General features: G+C 29.4%; 1 protein-coding gene across 1 annotated transcript; it reads right to left on the bottom strand.

Moving 5' to 3' along the window:
• Positions 1–334: 334 nt before the first annotated feature.
• On the bottom strand, positions 335–2310 carry LOC111002133. Its single transcript, XM_045630531.1, has 5 exons — positions 1834–2310; positions 1196–1732; positions 976–1031; positions 581–872; positions 335–431 (listed from the first exon to the last, which is right to left on the bottom strand). The coding sequence occupies exons 1-5, from the start codon at positions 2213–2215 to the stop codon at positions 349–351; spliced, it is 1350 nt and encodes a 449-aa protein (XP_045486487.1). The 5' UTR covers positions 2216–2310; the 3' UTR covers positions 335–348.
• Between the last annotated feature and the right edge of the window lie 849 nt (positions 2311–3159).

Genomic DNA, 3159 nt, shown 5'->3' with positions numbered 1-3159 from the left:
ACTTTTTTGACTTGAAGTGACTCTGGTGATCTTTTGATCGTTTCACTATAAAAATCCGGTAAAGCTATATGAACTTGAATAGCATTTGTTATTTTTGGTTTTTCACCTACTACGACAGCGTTTATTGTACGTTCGGATGTAGCTACTTGATTTTCATTTTCATTTAAATCTGAACATTTTTTTAAGTCAACAATTATTTCTAAAGCAGCTACATCATGCGCAGTAAAGCTTTGAAATTGTTTTATACTGCGTTTTACATCGCTATAGTTCTGAAAATAATATTGAAATGAGTATCTCACAAAATCTATGCTTTGTTATTTATAATTTTTAAGTCTTTTACGAATAAACTCATACTTTGACAGACATTTTATTCTTAGGTGTAAATGTTATTTCCGGTTCTAAAACTGGTTTTCCACTCAACTTTGGTGATTCTGAAAATGATTATTTATTTAGTTAAAGAAAAATAGTAATTATTACTTTAAAACTTCATTATAATAAACATTTATATAGTCCTTTAGAGCATACAGTTTTGTTTGACTCTGCCAAATATGCAACTTCTATACTTACCAAATATACTTACTATTTTTTTTCCAAATCTTATCCCTTTTCTTCCTTTGACGTTGTATGTACAAATTATAATTATTTTGTTTCGTTCCATGCTTTCTATTATTTTTCTTGCCTATATTTGGTATATTATTCTTGTATGGCTTTAACTTTGATACAATGTGCATCACATGTGTAGAAAAGGGAATATAATTTGGCAACGGGGCCGTAACGGATTGAACATCAATGTTGTTATCTTCTAGAAACTTGTTAAATTCGTTGTCTGACATCGGCAAAGGTGTTGTAAAGAAATGATCTGGGTGGGCTTTCTACGACAAGTAAACAATATTTATGTCTACAATAGACTTGATGTTTAATCTTGGTTAATTTTTTTCACATATTATAAAAATTTGGAAATTGTCAAAAATATACCTGCTGTTTCTGCATTTTTGTAGTTGGAAGTATTTTTGGTTTCTTCTGTTTTTTAACTAAAATAGAACAATAGATATATGTATACAATTAGTTTTGTTCATGATTCAAAATTATATATCAATTAGTAATCACCCAGTTTTAGTAAATACAACATTTAATGAAATAATATTACAACATCTAAATTATGAAGAATGTTAATTAAACTTAACATATTAATTACCATTATTCGCGGGTTGGGGTTTCTGTAATTTACTACTGATTTTATGACTTCCTTTAGTATCAGTTTTGTTATGTGGTACAGTTTTCTCTGGAACTTTGCGATGCGTAAATATATTTCTGGACTTCGCTCTTTTTGACAATACTTGCTGATTCCCATACCTAGGATCCATGTTTCTTAATTCATTTTCTTTCTTATTATCATTGTACAGAATCAGCTTGTAGCTATATTTATTTGGTTGTATCTTTTTTATATTTGTCTTGTAAATATCACTCATAGCCTCCACCTCCCTCTCTGTATCGTGGTTGACGTAGTTGTTTTGTATATTTTCGGTTGATGGAAAATTTTCTGCAGTGATACTTCCAAGTAGATTTTCTAATAATGGATCTATCTTTTTACGCTCTTCTGAATTAAAAGTCGATTTAGTTTCTTGGTCGCTCGCCGCTTTTACTCGTATATTAATTATGTCATCAAAATAATTAGTTTTATCTAAACCATTATAAGTGAATGGATTTTGCGGTGTAGGCTCTAAAGGTAAATCTAAAAAATATATCATAAAGTGTATTTTTTTAAATTTGTTTTATTATATTTTCCTAATTCAAAAAATTTATAATTTAAGCTGTCTAAAAATAAAATCTCACCAGGTAGCAAAGGTAGTTCGTTTGATATAAATAACGTTCTTTCTTTGGTGGTGTATAATCCTTTATTATGTAAAATACTTAAATCGTTAGGTAGATAATAATATTGGTCATAATCATGAGATTCCAATTTACTCGTAATATTTGGTACTTGACCCAATAGTGCTTCTATTTTTGACAATTGGTTGTTGTGATTTACAAAATTGTAATTTGAACTAGTTGTCACTACGTCGTAATCAAATAATTTTCGCACCTTATTATTTGTATCAGTGTACCGGTTTCTTAGCACGATATCTTTTAGAATCTTGAAAGGATTTGAGCGTTTTATTCGATTCACTTTGTCGCGTGCCATTTCTTTCTTTGGGTGTTTTTTATGAAAGGTCATTTTTTTGAAAATATTCTTGAACTTTCGCTTCTTTCCTTTATTTTGTAATTTTACAATTGCGGTTGGTCTGTGCACTAAACTAACATCAAAATAAGCATTTTTCTTTGAATTCTTTCCTGAAGCAATATGTCCATTTCACTATTTGTGTTTACACCACATTTAGTATTTAGAAGTGAGCAAAAAAATAAATAGTAAATATAAATAATAAAAATTAAAAATATTTTAAAGATGATGATGATTATGATGATGTCGTGTAGATGGTATTTTGGAAGTTTTTCCAATATGTACTTGCCTACGTCATCTACATTATGGTGTCTATGAGCTAGATACCGATCAAGGTTAGAGAAATTTTTATTCCCTTGGTCTTTTTTATTACGTACTTGTCATTTAAATAATACAGAACTTACCAAATAAAGTTTTCGTTGGTCCTATTGTATTTAACTTTGTTTTATATACATTTCTCTTTATTAATAACTTTCCTGCAGCTCTTTTTATCTTATAACGCGTCTTATTTCCTTTCAGATTTTTTGAACTAAGAGGAGTTGTAGTCTTTTGGTCTTCTTTGAGGGATACTGTTTGAAAGGTATGATACTTTTTCGGTGGATCTTTATCAATAAAAAAATAAAAATGCTTCTTAAACCAGGAGTCATCACTCTTTGTTGATATATCTTGATCTTCTAAAGTATCTTGTTCGAAGAAAAAACGTCTTTGTCTCGTAGATGGTAGTTGGGGAAGTTTTTCCAATATGTACTTGCCTACATCATCTACATTATGATGTCTATGCGCTTGATACCGAACAAGGTTAGAGAAATTTTCATTACCTTGGTCTTTTTGAAAATTCAGATAGTATTTAAAGCCGTTTACGTAATCGTTATAAGATAGTTTGTTGCTCAGAGTATTGAAACTTATTTCATCATCAGCTATGGAAGTTCCATTTTTAGACG

This window comes from Pieris rapae, chromosome 12 (genome assembly GCF_905147795.1).
Source record: "Pieris rapae chromosome 12, ilPieRapa1.1, whole genome shotgun sequence".
Taxonomy (NCBI): domain Eukaryota; kingdom Metazoa; phylum Arthropoda; class Insecta; order Lepidoptera; family Pieridae; genus Pieris; species Pieris rapae.
This window is presented reverse-complemented; position numbering and strand designations above follow the sequence as displayed.